The sequence below is a fragment of the Mesoplodon densirostris genome, chromosome 13 (genome assembly GCF_025265405.1).
Source record: "Mesoplodon densirostris isolate mMesDen1 chromosome 13, mMesDen1 primary haplotype, whole genome shotgun sequence".
Taxonomy (NCBI): Eukaryota; Metazoa; Chordata; class Mammalia; order Artiodactyla; family Ziphiidae; genus Mesoplodon; species Mesoplodon densirostris.
The window spans coordinates 14907160-14933337 of record NC_082673.1 but is presented as its reverse complement, the minus strand read 5'-3'; the positions used below and the strand labels follow the sequence as shown (position 1 = coordinate 14933337).

At 45.3% G+C, this 26178-nt stretch overlaps 1 protein-coding gene across 1 annotated transcript in view; it reads left to right on the top strand.

Moving 5' to 3' along the window:
* The first annotated feature begins 1304 nt into the window (after positions 1-1304).
* The window catches only part of SLCO5A1 (solute carrier organic anion transporter family member 5A1), a 122418-nt gene continuing 97544 nt past the window's right edge, over positions 1305-26178 (top strand). Inside the window, exons 1-2 of the mRNA XM_060115790.1 lie at positions 1305-1472; positions 3121-4507. Coding sequence (XP_059971773.1) covers positions 3610-4507 — 898 coding nt within the window. The 5' untranslated portion in view covers positions 1305-1472; positions 3121-3609. The remainder of the gene's footprint in view (positions 1473-3120; positions 4508-26178) is intronic.

The window sequence follows — 26178 nt, the reverse complement described above, 5'->3', positions numbered from 1 at the left end:
TCTCCTGCACCATCTTCCTTCTTCACCTCATGCTGTCTCAGGCTAATGCCTCCTAATCCACATCCCTAATCTGGGATGCCTGTGTGTTATACGTCCACTGGCTTATGGGACACGTACACTCAGATGTCCCAAAGGCACTTCGAAGTCAATGCACCTAAAGGAGAAGCATCTTTCCCCTAAGATCATGTTTATCCTCCTGTGTTTTTCTGGGACCTCATCCACCCAGTCACCCAAGTGTGAAGCTTGAGAGACATCCTATATTGGCCCATTTTCTCAGTCTCCAGATGACATCAGTTTTCAAGTCTGGCCACTTCTACCTTGTCAGTGTTTTCAAGCAGTTCCTTCCTCTCCATGCTCCCAACCACTGAGATGGCTTCCTATGCCCTCCGAGTGGCTTAGATTCACCCACCACTGCCAGAACCAGCTTTCTGGTGATCAAGTCAGAATGTCACTGGCCCTTCAGAGCTCACAGCACACGACCTATGAAGCCCTTGCTGGTCTTTCCCCCTCGGCCACTCTTGCCGTGAGCCCCCTGCCCCATCCCTGCAATCACCCTGCGACTCACCTACCTATTTCCCTTCAGCACCGTGCCCCGGTGCCTTTGCACATGCCTTTCCTTCTGCCTGGAAATGAAGATCTAATCGGTTAATAATGGATATTAGGGGGCTTCCCTGGTGGTGCAGTGCTTGAGAGTCTGCCGATGCAGGGGACACGGGTTCGTGCCCCGGTCCGGGAGGATCCCACATGATGTGGAGCGAATGGGCCCGTGAGCCATGGTCGCTGAGCCTGCGCGTCCGGAGCCTGTGCTCAGCAACGGGAGGGGCCGCAACAGTGAGAGGCTCGCGTATCGGAAGAAAAAAAAAAAAAAAAAAAAGGATATTAGGTTCTCCAGTGTCACCCTGTATAGAATTTACCACGTTGTTTTAGGCTACTTACAGGGGTATGTCTTCCACAAGACAGAGGTTTCCTCAGTCCAGGGATCTGTCCTGTTCATCTTTGGCTCCCAGAACCTACTATGGTTTCTGAGACATGGTGGGTGTCTACGGCACAGAATAAACGAACAGAAACAATTTCCTTATTCCGAGTGGGCTCTCTACCTCAGCAGCCGACTTTTCTGGAGACCTGCTCCCTCTGGCTCCTCGCGTTCCCCCGCCTCTCAGGTGATGGGCAGCCGGGTGGCTTGCTGCCTTCGGGCTGGGCTGGGCTGGGCTGGGCTGGGCGGTTGCCCGCGCGCCTGCGCCCTCTGCTGCTCCTCTCAGGGCGCGTCTGTGCGCGAGGGTCCGGAGACGCCAGGGAGACAGGCGAGGGGTGGGGGGAAGAGTTCAGCCTGACTCACAGACTTCATTCACTGATTCTCGGCGGCTGGACCGAGGCTGCCTCCCGAGGGGACTCCCAACTACTCGCGCACCTCCAAGGTCCCCACGTCCCGCCGTTCCACTCTCAGCCAAACAGACGGACCGGCTGACTCACGAGTGAGTAGCGGCGGCTCGTGCGCCCCGGCAGCGCGGCGAGCTGTCCCTGGCGGGCCTGTGCTCCTGCGGGTGGTGTGTGTCTGTGTGCGCGCGCGCGCGCGCAGGAGGTGTTCCCCAGGGCGCCACGCCGGCCCCGAGAGCCGCCGGCCGGGGTCCGTGTGCCCTTCCGAGGCTGCGCTGTGGCGCGGGTGCCCGCTCCGCAGGGGCTCGGGCGCCCCCGGCGCGGGGAGCGAGTTTGCCGGGATTCCCCGGCTCGGTGCGCGGCAGCCGGTGGGGTTCCCCGGGAAGGCGCCTGGGCAAGGAGGCGGCGGGGAAGCCCCGGCTGTGAGTGGCTGGCGGGCCGGGAATCTGGGAGCGGGGCTGGCACAGCAGAGCCGAGGGAGACGCCGGAGCGGCCACCCCTGGATCCCAAGCTCTCCGCCTTTCTCCCTTACCCTTCCTCCTTTCTTTTCTCAGCAGCATCACAAAAGCGCGCGGCAGAGTGAAACCCAATGCAGCTAAGTCCGGCTCTTTTCTCCCACCTGGTGCACATCCCCCCCCGGGCCGGAGGAATGGAGTGGGAGTCCCCGAGATTAGGGGCGCAGGTTTACCCCGGGGACACACCTGTTTTCGGGTCGCGTTGAATTCAAGCAGGGTGCCGGATCGCGCGAGGGGGTTCCGACACAGACACGCCGGTGTGTGTGTGTGTGTGTGTGTGTGTCTGCGCGCGTGCGCGCACCCGGAGCCCACGCTCGTGGACTGCGCGGGATGTAAATAGCACACCTCCCTGCCCGCCTGCGAGTGCCAAGCCGGATCCGTGGGCTCCCAGCACGCTGTGACAACGCGCCGGCATCTCTTTGTTTGGTTGTGGCCTCCCCACCTCTCCGCAAAGCAAATTGATTTTCTGTTTCGCTTGACACAGCGCGCTGGGACTTTGCGTGGGCCGAAGCCTCGAACGCCCCTGGTATTTGTAATTGAATAGTTCTCCCCGGCGGCTGGGGGCAGGGGTGTTATTTTTAGTGTTGGAAATAAAGAGGCAAGCACTCTGACCTTTTTGCTGCTGCCTTGGGCTTTGAATACGTATCTCTGATGGAGAAGACGGATTCACATCCAGTCGCGCACACGTGCCTGCGCACAATTGTGTACACGCATTTCTACACACCTAGCTTTCCCCCTTTCTTTTCTTTTTAAAAATCGGGAGTGGGAGTGCACAGTGTTTGTAAGCCAAAACCAAAACCAAAACCAAAACTAAAACCAAAAAACTTTCCTTTGTTCGTTTGGGCCTTTTCTATTTTGAGTAATGGAGTGGGAGTGCCAAAAGACTGCAATTAGTTCACTAGAATAAAAGACACTGTCTCTGAGGCAGAGCTGCCAGGTTGATAATTATTAACATATAAAAGCAGATGCGCTGTTTAAGGCAAAAGGGGCGGGGCGGGGGCAGGTCCACGGTAGACAATGAGGGAGGGTCTCTGCCGACCGCCTGCTGCTTATTGTTCCGGCACTAGAGGCTGCAGCCTGCAGCCGCCTCCTCCAGCAGGGCTTCGCTCCTCTTTCGTCCCTCAGTCTCACTTGGGACCTTCCGAGTGCCCCAGCGCTGTCCCCCGGGGCGCCGGGACGCCAGTCCCAGCCGCAGCCGCCCTTCGCTGACCGCCCTCTCTCTGCTTTGCAGGTTGGCAGCTTTGCGCCCGAGGGTGTCGCGAGCCGAGGCGGCGAGGACCGGGCGCCTCTGGCCCAGCCAGCCGGGCGGGATGCGGCGCGGGCTGCAGCGCTAACCGCCCCCACGCTGGGCACTGGGCGTACGCGCTCCGGGCTGCAGGCGGAGCGGCGGCGGCGGCGGCGGAGGGGATGCGCCCGGGACGCGCAAGGCTCCTGTCGCGAGCTGCCAACCCGAGGTGGACCCTAAGGGCTCATCGCAGGACCGCGCGGACCCCTGCCCTCCGGGGCACGCGGCTGCGGAGCCTCGGGGCCGCGTCTGCGGTCAGGATGCCCTGGGCACCTCCCTGCTGGTGAGGATGCCCTACTGCGCGGCTCCGCATCCCCAGCCCCGGTCCCTGGTGGGCACGACTGCCTGGGCCCGGCTTCGGCCCCTCCTGCCGGTGGATGAAAAGGGCCGGAGTCCTTGAGTGCGATCGGCGATCGAATCTGAATTCTAAGAGCCATGGAAGGAGGCACTGGGTTGCAGCCCCAGGCGGGAGAGCAGCTGGAGGCCAGCGCCAGAGTAGGAGCGGTCCAAGAGAAGTGCGAACCCGAGCCCTTTAGGTCCAAGAGTTTACCCGCCCTGAACAGCGCCTCCTGCAGGCCAGACCTGAATCCCGCCGGAGAAGACTCCAAGCCCGCCTCTGGCCATCAGGAGTTGAAGCCAGGCCCTGGCCCGCGGGCCCCCAGCCCCTCCGCCCCGTCTACTTCGGCAGAGATGGCAGGGCTGGTGGAAAGTCACCACAGGGTGGAAATCGGCAAACCCATATCGGTGTCCTCCACTTTGGCCATGCTCCAGGGCAGAAGGTGCCTCTATGTGGTCCTCACCGATTCCCGTTGTTTCCTGGTCTGCGTGTGTTTTCTGACCTTCATCCAGGCGTTAATGGTCTCCGGGTACCTGAGCAGTGTCATCACCACCATCGAAAGGCGCTACAGTCTGAAGAGTTCCGAGTCAGGGCTGCTGGTCAGCTGCTTTGACATCGGGAGCCTGGTGGTGGTAGTGTTCGTCAGCTACTTTGGTGGCCGGGGGCGGCGGCCCCTGTGGCTGGCCGTGGGGGGACTCCTCATCGCCCTGGGCGCCGCCCTCTTCGCTTTACCTCACTTCATCTCGCCCCCCTACCAGATCCAAGAGCTGAACGCCTCGGCGGCCAACTACGGCCTGTGTCAGAATGGCAACTCCTCGGCCACGACGGAGCCTCCCACCTGCCTCAAGGACTCGGGGGGAAACAGTCACTGGGTCTACGTGGCTTTATTCGTTTGCGCGCAGATTCTCATCGGAATGGGCTCCACACCTATTTATACCCTGGGACCAACCTACTTAGACGACAATGTCAAGAAAGAAAATGCATCCTTGTACCTAGGTAAGACTTTCCTCTCAGATAAGCTTGGACTCAAATCAAAAGGAAGCACTTTTACATTTTACTGGATGTTGTATCTTGTATATAATATATGGCGTTATATCATATATACGCATTAAGCTTCAGTTTATATTTTGTTTTTGTTTTTTCTTTTTTTTGCCTTAGTGTGGTGTGTTTTCTGTTTGGGAAAGAATCAAATAGTTGAGCGTTCTTTGGACTAATTTTCAGACTCACACTTGTCTTTTCCCAAGTAATATAAACTTTTAACTGTGGGGTGGTGCTTCTCTCTGTTGCTGTCTATCTTTGGAAAAGCTTGAATTTATCAAGCTTATCTTCTCAAAGCTGTCCTTCTAGAAGGGTCAGGAAGGAATAGAAGTAACTGGTGTGTGGAATAAGGTTATTTACTACTTTCATCCACTGCTGCTTCTCATTCCTGCCCCCAAGAGCAGAGTTAGTGGAGAACCCAGACTACAGGAAACACACTTTATTGACTTCATCTCTGTATTCATTACGTATCATCTGCGTCACTATTTAAAAAAAAACTTGAGTGATACCGAATGACTAGATTGTCTTTATACAGAAGCAACATCACAGGTTGTAAAGTTTATCCAAAACGATTTTTGTTGCTGGTTTGAAGACCCTCAGTTACATGATATTGGGGGAAACATCATTACTATTTTCTGAAAAGCAGTACTCTTGGACAGTGAAAGGGCAGTGAAAGTGATACTCAATGAAGAGGGCTATGCTTTTTGCTCAGTATGACTGCTGTCCCCAGAATCGGTTACAGAGGGTGTCTGAGCCATTTAGAGTCCCCAGTAACTGGCCCAAATGCATCAGGACAAGAGTTTTATAATTTGTTTTTATTATTAAATGTAAGAGAAAGAAATTTCTATTCAGGCAGAGAGGAATAGCTTGCTTGTTACTTTGCCTCCATGTTTTCTAACATTTGTTATAACAAATTTTCAAACATCCAGGAAAGTAGAAACAATAGTTCAATAAACATCAGTATATCCACCACCTAGACTCAATAATTGTTCACTTTATCATGTTTACTTTATCAGTTTGTGTGTGTATAGAAATATATATATTTTTGGATGGGAGGTTAAGCCCTTTGAAAGTAATTGTAGACACCTTTAGTCTTCAGCACATATCTTCTGAAAATAAGGACATTCTTTTACATAACTCAGGAGCTTAAACATCCTAAGAAAGCTCATAACCATTCCATATGATCATCAAATTCCAGTCCATATTCAAATTTCCTTAATTGTCCACTCAGAGTATTTTTTAGCTATATACATTTTCTTTTTTAAAAAATTTATTACTGATATTTATTTTTTAAAAGTAATTTTAATTAATTAATTAATTAATTTATTGGCTGCGTTGGGTCTTCGTTGCTATATGCGGGCTTTCTCTAGTTGCGGTAAGCAGGGGTTACTCTTCGTTGTGGTGCACGGGCTTCTCATTGCGGTGACTTCTCTTGTTGCCGAGCATGGGCTCTAGGCGCATGGGCTTCAGTAGTTGTGGCACGTGGGCTCAGTAGTTGTGGCTCGCGGGCTCTAGAGCACAGGCTCTGTAGCTGTGGCGCACAGGCTTAGTTGCTCCGCTGCATGTGGGATCTTCCCGGACCAGGGCTCGAACCCATGTCCCCTGCATTGGCAGGTGGATTCTTAACCACTGTGCCACCAGGGAAGTCTGCTACCTACATTTTCAAACCAGGAGCCAGTTGAGATTCATTTATACATTGCATTTGACTGTTTGCCTTCTTAGCATTTGCTAAACTAGAACAGTGCCTCAACTTTTTTCTTTCTCTACCACATAGACTTTTTGAAGTGACAAGGCTAGTTGATTTGTGGAATGTTCCACATTCTAGATTAATCTGATTATTTCCTCGTGGTGTCACTTACCTTGTTCCTCCATTCCCTATATTTCTTGTAAACTGGAAGTTCAGTCTAAAGGTGCAATTCGATTCAGACGAAACGTTTTCAGCCAGACTACTTCATAGGTGACACTCCGTGTTTTCGATTAGGTGCACCTGGCCATTCATTAGTGTTGCTGAGTTTAATCACTTAGTTGCGTGGGTGATTGCCAGGCCTTTCCATTGCAAACATACATTTCCCTCTTTGAAAATAATCAGCAATCTTTAGAGTGACACCTTGACCCTGTAAATATCCCAATTGTTTTCTTTATTCTTACTGATCTTTTCCTCCATTTACTTTGAAAACTCAGGTCTCCCTTCCATCCCGCTTCTAGGTACCATTGACACAAATCTGCTTCATGAAAAACACAGGCAGAGCCCCAGGCAAAGAGAGAACATCCACTAGTAAGAGCCCTGAGATTTAACTTTTCTGGTAGTGGTTGCCTGTCAAGAATGAAAAGAGGAAGTACGTGTTCTGTGCTGAGCACTGTGCCCCTTATGGGAAGACCGAAAATGAGACACAATTCCAGCAGCTGAGGTGCCTTCAACGTAATGAAGAAATATTTCCAGTTTAAGGTAACAAGTGAAGTGCCATGTGAACGGGGAAGAAAGTTCTACAAATGGGATTTGCTCCCTCCCCCTCCTCCACCTACCGCCTCCTCCTGTCCTTCTTCAGATATTGACTAATAATTGGTTTTTTTGGAAAACATTTTGATGAATGCCTTAGGACACATTCTTTGGGAAACTCATGAGAATTCTGCTTTGTATTACATGGCTCTCAGTAAAAGCTCCAGTGGTTTTGAGTACCAGGAATCTTACCTGTATTCTTTTATTTAATGTTCTTAATGGCCTTATGAGATGGGAATTGTTTTGCCTGTTTTATGAACGAGGAAACTAAGGCTCAGAGAATTTAAGTGGCTTGCTTATGGGCGTCAAACCCACACCCGTCTGACCTCAGAGACCTTGAACTTCCCTCCACGCCGCATGCTTTTTGGCAAGAGGATCTGAAAGTCAACTGAAACCAAAAGATGGGCCACGTTCAGTAGAGTTCTGACTATGGTGCAGAAGGATGCAGAACTGGCCTAAAGTCATCAAAACATGATCAAAACGAGACCATTCTTTAGACCTTTTAAAGCAGCTTTTACAGGTTACCTCCATACAAATGCAAATCAGGGAGACTACTATATTCTTAGAACATGAGCAGCGTTAACCTATTATCACATGGGATTTTTCCTAATAAATAACTGGTTATATATCTTCGTTATTTTCTGCAAAACTGTTCTTCTATATTACCTTGTCCACTCCCCACCCTTTTCTTAACTTTCTGGTCAGTCTTTCTAACTGATGACAACCACAGAAGAATAAGAAGGGGGGGAAAAGCAGGTAGCAGATTAGTAATTGCAGACAGGAACAAATATCTGAATTAAAGTAGAGACCATTGAAATGGAATGTAAATGTATACCTTAATCTTTTGAAAGTTCCGGTGTTAACATTCTGGCAGCTTTCAGTGTAGAAGAGATGTGGTCGTAGATGAGATCCAGCAGGCTTTGCACCCATTCAGTGCCCTAACTCCTGCTGCAAGGAGAGAGGTTCAGCATTGACCCGGAGCATAGAGAAAGCTTTGTAGTTATGAAGAAGTAAGGTTAGCAAGTGCACCATGGTTTGTAATTGTATCTCAAGGAGAGAGAGAAAGTGGGACCTTCTGCAGGGCAAGAAATTCATGAACCAAACAGGGAAGCAAGAGAGACTGGCTAATCAGGTGGGAAAAGGAAGAAAAAGGATGCTTTTCTAGAATAGAAAGCCACAACTCCGATTGGGTGATTTTCAGGAGAGGTGAGGATTGGCAATGGGCCAGCCGTTGGCCAAGCGGTGTGGGGACAGCCACCCCACCTCCCTGGTGTGTCCCCTGTCACTTCACACCCCAGAGAAGGGTCGGAGTCGGGACAGTGCCTTAGAAAGGGCACCGGACGAGGCCGATCTGTATTTTCGTCTGGCTCTACTGGTCAGGAGACAGATCTGATCGTAGACAAATCCCTTAACTTCTCCCAGCCTCTGTCTCCACCGGGGGATTGTTACATTTGTTTCCCGCACAGTAATTTTTTTTTTTTTTTTTTTTTTGCGGTACACGGGTCTCTCCCTGTTGTGGCCTCTCCCGTGGCGGAGCACAGGCTCCGGACGCAGGCTCAGCGGCCATGGCTCACGGGCCCAGCCGCTCTGCGGCATGTGGGATCCTCCCGGACCGGGGCACGAACCCGCGTCCCCTGCATCGGCAGGCGGACTCTCAACCACTGCGCCACCAGGGAAGCCCCCGCACGGTAATATTTTGAGGAGCAAATGGGATTACACGTGGTTAAGCACTGGGCCAGCTGGAAGGGGCAGCACTTTGCCGTGTTAGAAGCGAATTCAGACTCATCCTGGAGAGTGGACAGAGAGAAGCGCGGAAGATATTCCACTCCATCTGAGCACCAAACCCTTTAAACATATCTCTTTACAAGTGGGAAAAAGGAAAGAGGCATTATGTAGGAAATTAAAACTTTATATGGGAAATCACTCCTTAGACATTGTACAGGACACTTTTTTTTTTTAGAAGATGTTGGGGGTAGGAGTTTATTAATTAATTAATTTATTTTTGCTGTGTGCGGTCTTCGTTTCTGTGCGAGGGCTTTCTCTAGTGTGGCAAGCGGGGGCCACTCTTCATCACGGTGCGCGGGCCTCTCACTATCGCGGCCTCTCTTGTTGCGGAGCACGGGCTCCAGACGCACAGGCTCAGTAGTTGTGGCACACGGGCCCAGTTGCTCCACGGCATGTGGGATCCTCCCAGACCAGGGCTCGAACCCGTGTCCCCTGCATTAGCAGGCAGATTCTCAACCACTGCGCCACCAGGGAAGCCCGACAATTTTTTTTTTACAGTTTGAATATTTAGTTGCCCATGCTTTTAAAAAAATATAGAATATTGGCTTTATTCCTTGTATTGTACAATATATCCTTGTAGTTTATTTTATACATAATAGCTTGCACCTCTTAATCCCCTACCCTTTATTGCCCCCCTTCCCTTTCCCCACTGGTAACCACTAATTTGTTCTTTACATCTGTGAGTCTGTTACTTTTTTTGTTATATTCAACTGGTTTGTTGCTTTTTTAGATTCCACATATAAGTGATATCATACAGTATTTGTCTTTTTCTCTCTGACTTATTTCACTTAGGATAATACCCTCCAAGTCCATCCATGTTGCTGCAAATGGCAAAGTTTTGTTTTTCTTATGGCTGAGTAATATTCCATTGTGTGTGTATATATATATATATATATATATATATATATATATATATATATATATCACATCTTCTTTATCCGTTAATCTGTTGATGGACACTTAGGTTACTTCCATATCTTGGCAGTTGTAAATAATGCTGCTATGAACATTGGGGTATATGTATCTTTTCAAATTAGTGTTTTTGTTTCTTTTTGATATATACCCAGGATTGCTGGATCATATGGTAGTTCTATTTTTAGTATTTTGAGAAACCTCCATACTGTTTTCCACAGTGTTGGTACCAATTTACACTCCCACCAACAGCGTAGAAGGGTTCCCTTTTCTCTGTACAGGAAAATCTTGATCAGTGTTTCGTCAATGTTATATTCTGATTAATTGCATTTTCTGAGACCCCAAGGTTTTACTACCAGAACTTTCTGCCTGTCGACCTTTGACAACCATCTTTCTTTAATGTAGGAACATTTATATAATGTATATTTGCATCTAGTGTGATGTAACAAAAGCTCTTTTGAAGTCTGAGGGCCTATGGGTTCTAGCTTCACGACTGTGGGTTTTCATTTATCCACATATTCTGTGCAGGATGTTGGTGAGCAAGAACTGGTCCCAAATTATGAATAAATTAAAAAAAATCAGAAGTAACTACTGTTCTTTTAAAATAAGTTCCTGATGACTTATTCTTTTTTTTGTGACATTTCCTCAGCCTTTTAAAAGTAGAATGAGCTTGAAATTAGTTGAGTTCTATTTCATCAAGATTTTGTAGTCATACAAACATATATATGTGTGTATATGACTATCTCTCCATCTATCTGGCCTACATTGCTCTTTCTGAGTATGAAAACCCTTAAACATATCTTTTTTTTTTTTTTTTGGGGGGGTTGCGCCCCATGGCTTGTGGGATCTTAGTTCCCCGACCAGGCAACTTGAAAGCGCTCAGCTGTGAAAGCGCCCAGTCCTAACCACTGGACCACTAGAGAATTCCCTAAACATATCTTTTTTATATGTAATTAGAAAAAAGAAAAGAAGTCACTTCTTCAAAGCATTGTCTAGAAACTCTTGATTGGTTTTTAGCAATGTTTTATAGAACAATCTATATCTAAATAAGATTTTATATTCATAAAAACAATGAAAAATACACATACATATCTTTCAACTCAGTGTTCCCTAGAATCAGAAGGCACATTTTAGATTTTCCAGTCTGTGTGGGAGAGGAAGGCAAGTAAGATGAGGGTGGAGTTGAACAGTGAGTGGCCTCTAGTCACACTTTTGCCTCAATAGCCAGAGATTTCAGGCCTTCCCCCTTACCCCCGCCACTATTAATAAACTATCCTAAGTGGGGTGTAGCATGAGCTTTCCAGATCTTTTTGTTGGCATTTTGAAAGGCCTTAATAAATAGCACCCTTTCACTCGAGTTCTGAGCTAATCGAGAAATAAGTCAAAGGAGTAAACACATTGGAGCCAAAGTATCACTTAAAAAAATTAATTAATTAATTAAATTTATTTGGCTGCGTTGGGTGTTTGTTGCTGCGTGCTGGCTTTCTCTAGTTGCAGTGAGCGGGGGCTATTCTTCATTGTGGTGTGCGGGCTTTTCATTGCAGTGGCTTCTCTTGTTGCAGAGCACGGGCTCTAGGCGCACGGGCTTCAGTCGTTGTGGCACGTGGGCTCAGTAGTTGTGGCACACGGGCTCAGTAGTTGTGGCTCGTGGGCTCTAGAGCGCAGGCTCAGTAGTGGTGGCGCACGGGCTTAGTTGCTCCACGGCATGTGGGATCTTCCTGGACCAGGTCTCGAACCCGTGTCCCCTGAATTGGCAGGCGGAGTCTTAACCACTGTGCCATCAGGGAAGCCCCATGATTGCACTATTAAAGAGACTTACCCATCCAGCCGCCAGCGATTCTGGACCTCAACAGGGTGGTGGCCCTGGGTCTCCCCACATGGCCTGTGGTCGAGGGGTGTGTGTGCAAGACTTGTGCTGAAAAGGAGCAGGGGAGAATTTTTACGTGCCGTGTGCACACTCATGTCCAAGAGGCAAAGAGGAGGAAATGAACTGAGCATCCCAGTTTATTTTCAGATTCATCTGTCACGTTAATCCCCTTCTGCTTTCCGGGGAGGAGCAGTGATGGGGGCGTGAGGCGGGCCAAGAGAGGAAAGATCACGTGAATATACACTGTCTTCTGAGACTGCTAACTGGGTATTTATTCTGCTCTAATTTTGCTCATCTTGTTTACAAGGTGTTCATCTTTGTAAGCCACATACAGTCCCTTTTGGGAAGTAGGTTCTGTACAAATCATGAATAATAAAAAAAAAAATCTCCGCTGGAAACTAATACCAGGGAGAGTGACCGTTAAGGGATTTGAGGCAATGATCCAGGGCGTGTGGAGGAATTATTGGGATGGATGCAGTGCAGAATGAGGAGAGCTGGGTGTTGGTGGCTTGGCAGCTCCTTGCTAGGATGTTGGTGAGTTTCACATATACCTGGGACAGTTCATCTGTGTCTGAATGAGTACATCTTCTGTACCCTTGACAAGTCCTGAATTTATATCAGCTCCCTGGTGGTCACCTTTGGCCTCTAAGACAAACTAGTCAGTCTAAGATGCTGACAAATAAACCAACTTCAGATTCTAGCTGAAAAGCAGAAGGGTTTCCTGCATCACTGTGGAAAAGGCAGTGGGTGGACAGTGATTTATTCAGCTCACCTGCAAATAACAGATAATAGCCTTGTTAGTAGTATTTATGATACATCTTGAACATTGCTCTGGATTCTGTTATCTATGTGGTTCGGTCCTTCTGAAACTTTAAGATGTGTATGTGAATCACCAGGGTATCTTTTCAAAATGCCGATTCTGCTTCTGGAAGTCTGGGGCGGGGCCTGGGATCCTGCATTTCTAATGTGCTCCCAGGTGGGGCCAGAGCTGCTGGTCGAAGGGTCACGTTTTGAGCAGCAAGGGTCTAAAGACCATAGATCTTTGACTTTTCTGATTGGTGGAGAGTTTCTCTATGGGCTTGGGGTTGGATCCACTGTTGGCAAAACCAGCTGCTGATTGAGCTTCTGTCTTATCAGGAAGAACCCTTCCGTCTCTTACTGCATTTGCAAAAGCAAGGTGTCAGTTTTGGGTGTTTCATAAGCTGTGGCAACTTTTCTGAATTCCATCGTGATCACTGTTGAGTCCACCGAGAGAGTGGCTTGGGACAAAAGATGTTCATTTTGCTATTAACCAAAGGAAGCACCACTTTCTTTTTGCTCTCACCACCCTGGAGGCTCTGGGCAGGTGGGTTTCTCTCTCTGTTGGTGGAACTCTACACGTTAGAGGTAAGTCTGTGAGCTCTGCAAACCCAGGTGAGCTCACCTTATAAGGCCCTTTGGTGGGGGAAAAGCAAACAAACCCACACACTTGGCTCTGTTTTTTTTAAAATAAATTTATTTATTTATTTATTTTCGGTTGAGTTGGGTCTGTTGCTGCGCGTGGGCTTTCTCTAGTTGCGGCGAGCGGGGGCTGCTCTTCATTGTGGTGCACGGGCTTCTCATTGCGGTGGCTTCTCTTGTTGCGGAGCACAGGCTCTAGGCACATGGGCTTCAGTAACTGTGGCACGTGGGCTCAGTAGTTGTGGCTCGTGAGCTCTAGAGCGCAGGCTCAGTAGTTGTGGCGCACTGTCTTAGCTGCTCCACGGCATGTGGGATCTTCCTGGACCAGGGCTCGCACCTCTGTCCGCTGCATTGGCAGGTGGATTCTTAACCACTGCACCACTAGGGAAGCCCTTGGGCATCATTTTAAAAAGAAGGAATAGAGATTTTGGAAAAGAAAAATGGAGGCAAAATGGATTTTAGAGTAGTCATTCTAGGAATGAAGGCTTCATAGAGAAGTGAAGGTGAAGAAACATACCTGGGTGTTTGGATGGTTCTCTTGTGTCTTTTGGGGGAAATATTCGGAAATGGAGACTGTGTGTCTATGCCAATGTGTTCTGCTGTGTTGGATACTTCTGCCGGAGCTGGTGCTCTCACCCTGTGTTTTCTGTCTCCCTGATCTAGAGAAAAGAGATAGGGATTCCACCTTATCTCCTGGGTGGTCCTCCTCGTCCAAGACCATTCTCAGTATCCAGGCTCTGTATGTCCTGAACCTCAGCTCCAGTGGGAAACAGCATAGGTTACGGGTCATCCTAAAATGGTGGTTTTCAACTAGAGGTAATTCCGTCCACTTGCAGTGGATACACTTGTTAATGCCTGGAGTCAACTTTGATTGTCACAATTTGAAGGGGACCTCGTGGCATTTAGTGATATTTTGGCCTATGTTGCTGCTAAACATCGTACATTGCACAGGACAGATCCCACAACAAGGAATTACCCTACAAAAAACTGTCACTAGTGATGCTCTCAACTTTTTTCATCTTAAGCATTCAAGTTACTATGTTATTTTGTGTTTCTGTTTTTGGCAGTGCCCTGCGGCATGCGTGATCTTAGTTCCCAGACCAGGGATTGAACCTGTGTCCCCTGTAGCGGAAGCGCAGAGCCCTAACCACTGGACCACCAGGGAATGCCCTATTTTGTGTTTCTTATATCTTGGGACTGGAAGTAGAAATCTCTAGGTCATAGAATTAGAAAGCATTGAACACTTGGATGGAGAAGACCCAGGAAGAACATGTCTTTGTGAATAGGAAAGCCTTCTAGCAAACAAGAGATAGGAAATACAGATTAACTGTGCATTACTCATTGCTACATATTACCCAGTAGATAGCGTAGTATCTATCTATACAATATTGTTTTCTTAGTAGATCATGGGAGATACTGTAGTGTGCCATGGTAGATTATTTTTAGTGGGTGTAAAAATACGAAGGGTTTCATGGTTTTTATTGTGACTTCACTTCCCATCAGCTTAAAAGTTTTTTTTTTTTTTTTTTTTTTGGCTACACCAGGCGGCTTGTGGGATCTGAGTTCCCCAGACAGAGATGGAACCCAGGCCCTTGGCAGTGAAAGCATGGAGTTCTAACCACTGGACCTCCAGGGAATTCCCTAAAAGTTTTTAACCATAGAGATTTTCTAGACATATTTTTGGAGTTGAGACTATTGTAACCCTTGAAGAGGGAAAGATGTGTGTGTGTGCGTGACATGTATGTACTAAGGGGAGTGGTATGTCATTTCCCCCTTTATCTGAGCTCTGTTTCTGTGGTGATGGTAAAAGAAAACATCAAGATGAGGAATTCTGGCAAACTATAAAGCAATTAATCAGCATTTTAAAGCAGAGCTCACCAGCTAAATAATTGGACCTCAATAGGAGACGTAGGGTAGATTTAATGAGGGATTTAAGACCTAGAATTTCTCTTAAAAATAAATGAGAGCTTAATTAAATCATAAGAAAAAGCCTTTGGTATGGTTTCATACATGGGGTCTAACAAGGGCTATTTTTAACAGCAAATATTTTTGAATGTTTAATGTATGGCAGGCATTGTGCTGAATGCTTTATCATCTTATTTTATCCTCAGAACAACTCTATGTGGCAGGTACATTTTTTCCCCTTTTTTTAAATTGTGGTAAAAAACACATAACATTAAAAATACTCTCAACCATTTTAACTGTACAGTTTAGTAGTGTTCAGTATATTCCCACTGTTGTACACTAGATGTCTAATTTTTTTTTCATCTTACAGCACTGAAACTTTATACCCACTAAACACTAATTTCCCCTCTCCTCAGCCCTTGGCAGCCACCTTTCTACCTTCCGTTTCTGTGGTTTTGACTACTTTAGATACTTACATGAGTGGAATTGCACAGTATTTGTCCCTTTGTGACTGGCTTTGTTCACTCAGCATAATGTCCTTGAGGTTCATCTATGTTGAGGCATGTGACAGAATTCCTTCTTTTTCAAGGCTGCATAATATTACATAGTATGTTTATACCATATTTAAAATCCATTCATCTGTGGATGGACACTTGGGCTGCTTCCACTTATTGGCTATTGTGAATAATGCTGCTATGAACGTGGGTGTGCAAATATCTCTCTGAGATTCTGATTTAAATACTTTTGGATATATACCCAGAAATGGGATTGCTGGATCATCTGGTGGCTCTATTTTTCATTTTTTGAGGCACATCCATACTGTTTTCCATAGTGGCTACACCATTTTACATTCCCACCAATAGTGTATAAGGGTTTGAACTTCTCTGCATCCTCACCAACGCTTGTTATTTTCTGTTCTTTTGATAGTGGCCATCCTGATGAGTATGAGGTGATATCTCATTGTAGTTTTGATCTGCATTTCCCTAATGATTAGTGATGTTGAGCATCTTTGCATGTGCTTTTTGGCCATTTGTATATCTTTGGAGAAATGTCTATTTAAGTCCAGTGTCATTTTTTAATCAGATTACTTTTTGTTATTGTTGACCTGTAGAAGGTCTTCATTTATTCTGGATATCAGACTCTTATCAGATATATGATTTGCAATTATTTTTCTCCCATTCTGTAGACTGCCTTCTCACTCTGTTGATTGTTTCTTTTAATGTGCCGAAGTTTTTAAGTTTGGTGTAGTCTCATTTGTCTATTTTTTATTTTGTTGTCTGCTTTTGGTGTCATATCCAAGAAATCATTGCCAAATCCAACGTCTTGAAGTTTTTCCCCTATGTTTTCATCTAGGTAGTTTTAGGCCTTACGTTTAGGTCTTTAATGCAATTTGGGTTAATTTTTGTGTACGGCGTAAGATAAGGGTCCAACTTCACTCTTCTGCATGTGGATATCCAGTTTCCAAAATCATTTGCTGAAGAGGCTATCCTTTTCCCATTGTGTAGTCTTGAGTTCCCAGTTGAAAATCAGTAGCTACTTTCATTGCTCACATTTTATAGATGAGAAAAATCAAGGTTAAGTAATGTGCTCAAGTTCATCTGAAAGGTGGCAAAGGCCTGAGCTCTAACTGTTGACATTAGGGGGAGGGGAGGGGAGGAAAACGTTTATAAATTTCTGGTGTGACTTTGGCTCAGTTTCTTTTTTTTTTTTTTTTTTTGCGGTATGCGGGCCTCTCACTGTTGTGGCCTCCCCCGTTGCGGAGCACAGGCTCCGGACGCGCAGGCCCAGCGGCCATGGCTCACGGGCCCAGCCGCTCCGCGGCATATGGGATCCTCCCAGACCGGGGCACGAACCCGTATCCCCTGCATCGGCAGGCGGACTCTCAACCACTTGCGCCACCAGGGAGGCCCCTCAGTTTCTTAATTTTGTTATGTGTGAAGGAGAGGAGGCGGCAAGGTTAGTGGTTTCTTAGATTCCTGTCATCTCTTCAGTTCTTTAGTTCTGTGCCTTGTTCATCCTGGCTGGATATGATCTTGTTCTGGAAGTTGGGACTCAGGTCTGGAGAAGAGTTGTAGCCTGTTCTGTTTTCCTTGAGCCATCGGAAGTGAGTCTCTTGGGCACTTCCTCCACACCCTGGTGGCTTGAGTGATGTCGCCATGTGACAGTTGTCCCCAGGGAGTCAGACATTCCTTTTACTCCTTTTCCAGGCAGCTGTGTATTACCTGACAGTAAATTCAGACTCTTCTTCCCCTCCTGGGAGTTCTGATGGCTTTTGAAACTGTCACCCTGCAAAAATGCTAATCCCTGTTACCTAATATAACCAGGAAAGGCAGGTGCAGGTTACTATTGCTTAAAAGTAAAAACCATATTCATGTAATTAATATTTTCAGAAGGATGAAATTACATAATTTGCCAGTGTCTGAAACTGAGTTGTGCAGTTCCTGAGTTTCTAGCATGTGAGAGTTCTTAGCTCTAATACTTCAATAATAATAATAATTATGATGATGATGATAGGTTTTGGTCTTATTAGGTATTTTCCTAATTTTTTGACCTTGAGTTCTTATGAAGGACCTAGAAGTTTTAAGAGGCTTTTAAAAAAAAGAATGTCTATGTGTGTATAACTGAGTCACTTTGCTGTACAGCAGAGATTGGTACAACATTATAAATCAACTATATTTCAGTAAAAAAAAAAGATGCTTTTTTTTTTAGTGAGAAGAGGGGAGAAATTTAAGTGAACAAGATTGTTCAGTGAATTCTAGGCCTAGCATTCTGGCGGTAAATCAGCTTCTGATCAATGTATAAAGATGGACCAACAATCCTGGTTTGCAAAGTGTCTTTGTATTATTGGGTGAAATATATTTGCTGGTATTTTGTCTAGAACTATGCTTATGTCCCTGGTGCTTAATTTCAGCTGGAAGGTAAACCTTTCCTGATTTGAGCTGCATTTTCATGGCTTTCCTTTAGGTGGAGGGCAGGAGCAACCTTTAACAAGATGCAAAAATCTTCCCGAGACAAATCTGAAAAGTTTCCTACGAGGAAGACTTGACTAAAAAATATATCTTGGAATACTAATTCTGAAATTTAGTTTTGCTGGTTTTTAAGATGTCTCTAGTTATTTCATCCTTGTGAAACTTTCAACAGAAATTAGTTTTCATTTCTTTAATTAGGATTGATGGAAGGCAGTGGTGGCTAAATGCAAGAACGGAAGAGAGATGGATGTGCTACCTTCCAGTTGCTGGATTCAGTTTTTTGGGTGTGCGGTGTTCTCCTTTACGCATTCTTTCTTTCATTTTAGGTTCTAGAGCCATTGTTGTTAGGGAGAGGCCTGGGGACCCTCACATGGATTCTTACTGGACACTTATTTATTCACTTATATGACATCTCATACCACTTTGGGAATGACTAATTTAGGACTTAAATCTTCCACGTCATCCAGTCTTGTAGAAATGGTAAACCACATATAGGGACCAGTTTGTAATTTGACACAAGTTCATCTGTAATTACTGATATAACTTTGACTAAGTTACATAACCTTTCAGGACCTCAGTTTCTTCTTCTGTAAAATAATCCAGTTTGACCACACCAGAAGACTTCTAATCTAATCTATGATGACTTTTTTTTTTAAAAAAAAAAGCTTAATTGGGGATTGGAGCACTGGAAGAGAAGAGTCACTATATACTGTATACTTTATTTCTAAAAATAACCCTAAAAAGTGACTCCTGGTCCTCAGGGAACTTACAATCTAGTTTGACTATTTGTTTAGCACCATCTATTCTGGACAGTTGAAGATGATCTGTGAGCTGTGTGACCTCTAGTAAGTCACTTGACACCTCTGGGTTTCAGTTTTCGAATTTGGATGGAATTGAATTAGAGCATCTCGAAGGGTCTTCCTGGACTCTACTTTCTGATTTCTTCTGGGCCTACTGTGGCATAGATCCAGAAGTTAGCATATTCAAGGCAGTTCAATCTTGTGGTTAAGAGCGTGGCCACTGGCGCCAGGCTGCCTGGATTCGAATCCCAGCTCTGCCAGGGTGTAACCTGGGGCAGGTTCTGTGGCCTCTCTCTGCTCGACCCCACCTCTGTTAACACTTGGATCATTGTGAGCCAGTTGTGAGTTAATGCGTGTGATGCACTTAAAACAGGACCTGGCCTGGCACATGGTTAAACACCCAAAGTGGGCTGTCATTATTAAAAACAAATTTCATCCTGTTTGGGAAGAGAGTGGGGTTCGTTTTCGTCGTCACTGGCAGGGCACAGCTTCTCTTGTGGCTTTTCTGAACAGGTTGCCTGCACTCACTGCCCCTGCTCAGGTCACTGTGTGTTAGGCTGGCCCCGAGCTGGTGGGAAGAGGCATGTAGTTCCGTTACATCAGGGTTGTTCTTGGCTAGGCAGTGCCTCTCCTGGGGGCATGCATCTTCTCTCCCAAGCCCCATAGTGATGCCTGGACTCTGTGCTTCACTGGGTCTGGAGGGTCATCTCCCCTACGAAGTAAAGAGTGACCACAGGGAGAAAGAAGACAAAGCTTTCAGGTTATTAATAGCTTCCAGACGAGATGCTCTTGCTATGGGCTTCAGATAATTATGATGTGAGCTGTTGGCTATAATCAAGTTTAATTGCTAAGGAGCACAGGGATGGAGCCCGAAACACACATGCTCATGGGCTATCTTTGTGCTTTTTCTGTCCTATTCTAGACTGAAAAATCTCTGATCAGGTCTCCAGCCAGCAAGTTCTGGTAACTCCAGAGCCTTTTGTGGTACTTGGAGCAGGCCTACGACCACTACCCAGTGACTCTCCTGGGTCGTCCACTTCCTCATGTCTTGGCTTATGTGGTTTATTATAGACTGGAAGGTGGGCTGGATTGTGTAAAAGTGCAGAGAGATAATGCCCAGGAAATACAGAAATGGGCCTGTTTGCTCACCTCCTCTCATGGAGGGCGATCTATGATCACGTGAAAGTGTGTGTGTGTATATGTGTGTGTGTGTGTATTAGACTTGGAGGTGTAGAAGAAAAAACACAGGAGTTACTTTATACTGTCTCCCAGAAATGTGACCTTACCTTGCTATTGCTAGAGTAGGAATGTTTGCATTTCTTCTACTCTGTATTTTTTCATGATCAAATGATATTTTATAGATTATTATCAAAACCTCTTCCCTCTCTCTCTCTTCGTGGTGAGTTTATTGCCTGGGGTGCCACATTCAGAATTTGCTTGCCCAAAGGAAGGAAGCAAAGGCCTAATGAATTGATTTTTCTGTATTTAATTATACTTACAAAAGATTTTACCTAAAAAGTTGAAAAGGGGTGATGTCCGAAGTAAAGTTTGGATTCATATCAATGAACCATGTGACTCATGCAGATAATGGTCGAGTTATCAGTATTTGTTATTATTTGGGTTTCTTCTGTCTTTAGGAACTGGCATCAGTTCCTTCTCTATCCACTTTGAGGGCTTTTGGCTACAATAACACCTGGCAAGTGTCTCAGAAAATCTCTGCAGGCTCCACTTCCTACCCTGAATTGTCAACCAGCCTGCTTTGCCCAGGTGCCTCCCATTTATGCTCATTGCCTGGCACCTTGTTTCTTTCCCTCTGCTTGGCCCCTGTGGATTTCAGTGGACTGTTTCCTTGGATCTTCACTATGACTCTACCAGGATGCTGAGCTTTCTCTCTCTTGGCTCTTTACTGAGGCTTGGCCTGTCCCACTGTGTACAGAGTGCCTACTCCAGCTCTCAAAACCTCCACTGGGGTCTGGGGCACTGGACTCCCTTATCCTGGTGTGGAATTCCGACATTTAAGCCACAAACAGGTGTTCCACTGTACAAGGCTATAACCCTTGGGAGGGGTTATCTCATGTCTGTAGGTGGTGAACTCACTGGGTAGGCATAGGCCAACGTTAATGAGGCTTTTGAATATAAGTTACGTGTGAGTCAGATACCATTACTGTGTTCCATAATGCACTGTTCTCTTTCTAAAAGGGCCAGATATGTTATCGCTGATTTTATTACCTAATTTGCTATGATTTGCTCTCTGTCTGTATTCTTCTCTTATTAGAGATATTTGCTGAAATACTTTGTGTAAATATAATTTGAAAAATTCACTGTTTTTTTTTTAAATTGCCCTTGTGTTAACAGGCTCAGTGACTGATTTCCCTTATGACTCCATACAATCTAAACCTGCTGTCGTGATTAAATGTCACTTCTCCAGGTATAGGACAAATAGGTCAAAGTGTGTGTCAACAAAGTATTACTAGTCCCAAATGGATGAGTTTCTAATTTCATTATTGTTCAAATCAGATTTTAAGTGACCAGTTTAGTCATTTTGACATTATTATTGTATTTTTATCCATTTAATTTCCAGAATTTCTTCTTCCTAGATATTCCTTTTGGTTTCCTATAAATTACTTAGTTTAGAATAAACTCATGATATTTTATTCATTAACCTGCCCTCCGTATTCAAGTTTCCATTAAATGTGCTTTTCTTTCTTTCCCGCAAAGGGTTCTTTTACTATCAGTTTTGTGAGGTCTTTTTTTTTTTTTTTGTAGCTAAATAATCTTCCTCTTATAACATGCAGTTTTCTTTTTACTAGAGCTAGAATTTATCATGCCAGAGTTTTCGAATGAACTTTCTTTTCCCCACCTTACATCATGTATATTGTTTCTCTGTTAAATGAATAGAGTGAGTTCAAGGTTTCTATGTAAATCCCCAGTGGCTTATGCTTCTGAGTTGCACAATTGCCTGTCATGCAAAGCAACATGAGACTTTGAGACCCAGGGGCCATCTCTTCAGCAAGTTTGATATTAATAATTTGGAATCCAGTTGTAATATCCGCTGAGGGAGGCAGCGTGGGAGCGTGGAAAGGGAGTGAAAGTGGAACCTGAGTTTTTGTGCGAGACTTGGTCCTGCCACTTAACCACCATGAGACCTTGGGCCACCCAGCTGCTCTGGTCCATCCCATTGACTTGGGAATATGAAAGTGATACTTCTCAACAGATCTAGAGATAATTCTTTTTTTTAAAAAAAATTCAAGTATAGTTGTTTTACAGTGTTTCAGGTGTTCAGCAAAGTGATTCAGTTTCATATATATATATCTGTATGTATATATTGTTTTTCAGATTCTTTTCCACTCTAGGTTATTACAAGATATTGAATATAGTTCCCTGCACTATACAGTAGGTCCTTGCTGTTTATCTGTTTTATATATAGTAGTGTGTATCTGTTAATCCCAAATTCCAAATTTATCCCTCCCTGCCCTTTCCCCTTTGGTAACCATGTTTGTTTTCTATGTCTGTGAGTCTATTTCTGTTTTAGTAAGTAAGTTCATTTGTATCATTTTTTTAGATTCCACATATAAGTTATGTCATATGATATTTGTCTTTGTCTGACTTCACTTAGTATGATCATCTTTAGGTCCATCCATGTTGCTGCAAATGACATTATTTCATTCTTTTGTATGGCTGAGTAATAGTCCATTATATATATGTTACATAAGAATATGACACCTTCTTTATCCATTCATCTGCTGGTGGATATTTAGGTGGCTTCCCCGTCTTGGCTATTACAAATAGTGCCGCTGTGAACACTGGGGTGCATGTACCTTTTCCACTTAGAGTTGTCATCTTTTCTGGATATATGCCCAGGAGTGGGATTGCTGGATCACATGGTAATTCTATTGATCTTCTTAGTTTTTTAAGGAACACTCTCCCTAGTAGGAGGGAGAGTAGGAGGGTTTCTACAGAGATAACTCTACCCCATGGACATTACACATCTGGCAGTAAGATGACATGAAATAAGTGAATACCATGTGCTTTCATTCAGCCAAGTTTTATAGTCACAGACTTTGTGCTAGATGCTGGAACAGAACTGCTTTCACAGGGCTTAGTCTAGGGGAGAAGACAAACAATAAACAAGAAACCAAAAAGTAATTAAAAATCATGGTAAGTGCTAAAAATAGAGGAAACCACATGGCATGGCATTTGCTGAGGAGATGCTTAAATAGAAATCAAAATCCGTAAGAGGAAACGAAGGCTTAAAGGATATTTGAAAACTGTGACATGTAAAATGTGACGTCAGTCCATCATTCTAGTATCAAAACCCCAGAATAGGATTCTTAAACATGTCTGAGCGTCGTTATTATCAGAGAAGCATCCTTAAAAATGCAGATTCCTAGACCCACCTCTCAGGGTCTAATTTTTTTTTTTTCCTCGCCACAAGGCTTGTGGGATCTTAGTTTCCCGACCAGGGATTGAACCTATGCCCCAGCAGTGAAAGCACCGAGTCCTAACCACTGGACAACCAGGGTATTCCCTCGGGGTCTGATTTAGTAGAACTCTGGTCAGACCCTAGAATCTGTTCCTTTTAAAAATTTCCCAGATGATCCTGTTGGTGTGTCAGGGCTGGAAACTATTCTCCCGGAGAAACTCTAGACAGAACTGATTACCTTTCAAAGGAATGACTGTGGCTTGGTCTTCTTGTATCTTGCTTGCCATCTGCCATATGTAGCTTCTTACCTCAATCTTCATTGCTGAAACTTCTGTGACATTGGGCCATGGGCCTCCCCAACACTGTTTCGGAGCTGGTGCCCATTTCCCAGCACGTGTGTTATTTGGGGGGAACCTCTGAATGCTATTGGGGAGGGAGGTCTGCTTCTGTGCATGTATTGGAATTCTGATGCATAATGTAGTATGTTGAGTAGATTGTTGTGGGTTGTTTTGGAAATCTGAATGCTTTCTGTAACTTTATACCTATGGGAAACATACTGGGAATTCCATGAAAGTAAAGGTTGAGATTCCCTCCCAGCAAAATTCACTGTACTTTCCCCCTCTGCCTAGTTTTAAGATAACATATATAATATAAATATATAAATATATATATATGTGTGTATGTGTATAATTGAGTGGTTTTAAATATGGAACTAGTACTAGCTTTTATGCTGGGATCCTGAGGTCTAGCAAAGCTCAATTTGAGTCTTGGGGTAAAAGGAACCAGGAGCTCCTTCCTCTTTTTCTCTGTCTCTGGGGATTTTCAGGAAAGCCAGTAGCAGTTTATTTGAGAACATAGAGTTGCCACTGGGATTTACCCATGACAGGCTTTTTCAAAAATTTGTTTATTTCAGAAATCCTCCTGTGGTCCAAGCTATATTTTTAAAAGATTGGTTGCTTGCAGTCCAGTAGTTTAGGGGCTCATTTGGTGTGACAAATGACAAATAATCTTTTAGGACACAGCTTGTCCTGAATAGCGATGCTTAGTAGTCTGGGAGTATGAACTCAAGTCATCTTTTGTGCCCAGTGATGGCTGCCTTTAGGACCACCCAGCCTGAATGATGACGGTCATTCTTTGGTGAGGGGTTAACACATGGTCTCTAAGTGGATTTATCTTTATAAAGCCCTGTGTGACTGTCAGGGCTAACCCTCCTCTCTAATGAAGGAGAACTCACAAACTTCAAGGTTTCTCTGGTAGGAGGACCTTCAGGTGGGGTGAGTAACTTACCAGTAGGACTCTGACATGTCTGCTCATCTTCCCCAGGGATGTCTCACTTTTGCTTCTGCATCATTTCCACACTCATCCCAAGGTATAGGGGTGGGCTGGGTGGCCCTGCTGTTTGATGTGCTGATAACTATGGAACAGACAACCCCCTTCCTTTGTTTTCTTGGGCATACTGAAAGAGGCTGCAGCTTGTAAAAGGCTTCCACAAATCCTGAGAACAGCAGGAAAATAAACTCACAAAATACAAGAAGCTGTAAACCTGATTGATTTCTAAGGTATTGATTTTAGATCCTAAAAAGCTTTTTTTTTTTTGCGGTACGTGGGCCTCTCACTGTTGTGGCCTCTCCCGTTGTGGAGCACAGGCTCCGGACGCGCAGGCTCAGCGGCCATGGCTCACGGGCCCAGCCGCTCCGCGGCATGTGGGATCCTCCCGGACTGGGGCACGAACCCATGTCCCCTGCATCGGCAGGCGGACTCTCAACCACTGCGCCACCAGGGAAGCCCTCAGGCCTGATTTTATCCTCCATCCTCTCTTGAGGATTCTAATGTCTTGGGAGTAAAAAAAACTCACAGATACCAGGCCAGACGTAGTGTCTACCTTGGTCTCCTACCTACTTCACAAGGAGGGTTCTCTCTCATAACTGCCTCCTTTCCCTATAGTCAAGGCTCCTGTGTGTCAGGGTTCCTTCCTGGCGACTCCCTCAGATTTCTCCCTGTCTTACTTCTCTCCCCCATAGGGAGGTGAGGAGAGGAGGTGAGGGTGGGACTCACCTGGCTGGTAAAATCCCTTGAGAGCTGTAGGGACCACCTCTTAGCTGGAGCTTTGGGTGCTGAAACCAAGAGACAAGCCAAAGATTCAATACAGCAGGTTCAGGAGGAGAACGGGTGAGCGAGCGTGCAGAAATGTGTACGTCCCATCCTCTTTCTTTGAAACTATAAGAGGAGACGAAGCACTCACATCAGGTGAGAACGGTGTAATCCAGTGCGGCTCAGTCTTTTGACCTGGATTTGCAGACACGGTTTGCAGAGGGGTCCACTTGAGTGAGGGCCAGGATGGGGCTGGGCCAAAAAGGCTGAGAGGGGTGCGATGCAAACAGGGAGGACGAGGAAGTGTGGAAAGCATGGTGTGGAGCCTGCAAGTCTATCAGTTTGGCAGGAAGCAAGCGTCTTCCTGGGTGAGCATGACAGCGTGTTTGGGCCAGATTGTGGAGGCCTAGAAAGCGTTGTGACTTGTAAAGGATGTTTACACCCCTGGCATTTTTGCATTCAATAATGCTTACTTGATTTGGCATCTTGCAGTAAAACTTTATCAAAAATTGCCCCACTATCCATTTTCGGTAAATGAGAAGTGAAAACAGATAAAAATGAGAGCCTATAAATTATCCTCTGGAGTCTTTTTCAATATTACAATTAATTGAATTTTCTGCATTATCATTGGGAATATAATCAAGGGATTAATTGATAATTTATAAAGTCTTTCTTTGTGTGTATATGGATTGTGTGTGTGTGTGTGTGTGTGTGTGTATGAGTATTTCTTATTTTGGAGGAAGAACTCAACCTTTGTTAGGGCTTTAGTTGTTCTAGGGTAACTGGCTTTTCTGTTATAACAGATAATAATATGACCCTCAGGTGTGTTGGGGGTAGCTGTTAAACTGATTAATTCTCAGTGGGACATTGTGTGTTAATTAGGGCTTTATTTCTATTGGAGGGAAAAGCCAGTATGTTACCATATATGATGACTCTAAGA